Source organism: Suricata suricatta, chromosome 5 (genome assembly GCF_006229205.1).
Source record: "Suricata suricatta isolate VVHF042 chromosome 5, meerkat_22Aug2017_6uvM2_HiC, whole genome shotgun sequence".
NCBI classification, from domain to species: domain Eukaryota; kingdom Metazoa; phylum Chordata; class Mammalia; order Carnivora; family Herpestidae; genus Suricata; species Suricata suricatta.
The window spans coordinates 73,866,355-73,867,384 of record NC_043704.1 but is presented as its reverse complement, the minus strand read 5'-3'; the positions used below and the strand labels follow the sequence as shown (position 1 = coordinate 73,867,384).

At 46.0% G+C, this 1,030-nt stretch overlaps 1 protein-coding gene across 1 annotated transcript in view; it reads left to right on the top strand.

Annotated features, from left to right (window-relative positions):
- The window catches only part of HES1 (hes family bHLH transcription factor 1), a 2,608-nt gene extending 1,932 nt beyond the window's left edge, over positions 1–676 (top strand). The window contains exon 5 of the mRNA XM_029940736.1: positions 1–676. This exon is cut by the window's left edge and continues 24 nt beyond it. Coding sequence (XP_029796596.1) covers positions 1–298 — 298 coding nt within the window. The 3' untranslated portion in view covers positions 299–676.
- The last annotated feature ends 354 nt before the right edge of the window (positions 677–1,030 follow it).

Below are 1,030 nucleotides of genomic sequence, written 5' to 3'. Positions count from 1 at the left end.
GCCGCCACCGCCGCTCGTGCCCATCCCCGGGGGCGCGGCGCCCCCTCCCGGCGGCGCGCCCTGCAAGCTGGGCAGCCCAGCTGGAGAGGCGGCTAAGGTGTTCGGCGGCTTCCAGGTAGTGCCGGCTCCGGACGGCCAGTTTGCCTTCCTCATCCCCAACGGGGCCTTCGCTCACAGTGGCCCTGTCATCCCAGTCTACACCAGCAGCAGTGGGACCTCCGTGGGCCCGAACGCAGTGTCGCCTTCCAGCGGCCCCTCGCTCACGGCGGACTCCATGTGGAGGCCGTGGCGGAACTGAGGGGCTCAGGTCACCCCTCCCCCTAAACTCCCAACCCACCTCTCTTCCCTTGGGACATTCAACAGGAACTTGGACACTGGGAGAGAAGAGGACTTTTGTGATTAAGTGGTTATTTTGGGTTTTTTTAATTTCTAAAAAGTTACTTTTTTGTAGAGAGCTGTATTAAGTGACTGACCATGCACTATATTTGTATATATTTTATATGTTCATATTGGATTGCGCCTTTGTATTATAAAAGTTCAGATGACATTTCGTTTTTTACACGAGATTTCTTTTTTATGTGATGCCAAAGATGTTTGAAAATGCTCTTAAAATATCTTCCTTTTGGGAAGTTTATTTGAGAAAATATAATAAAAGAAAAAAGCGTGAAGGCTTCTATGTCTTAGAATTGATTATTTCAGAGTATGTAAAAAAAAAGGTTCTTGGCACAATTTGGATTACTGGTAACCTGAGAATTCAGTCATTGGCTCTTTTGTTATTAAAACAACGTGTTTAACAATCCATCAAACCTTTTACCAACCCTCCATGAACTAAATTCCACTTACTTTGCAAGAATTCATCTATTATGGCCATTCTAATCAATTTGTGGTCAATCTCCTAAAGGATCTCAACTTTTTTTTTTAGTTGCAGTTGGGTAAATCCTTGAGTCTGGGTTCTCTGAAGGAGGTTGAACCTGACTGAAGTCATGAAGTTAATCAGTCGAGTAATGTGTGCCCACAACACATGAAGAGG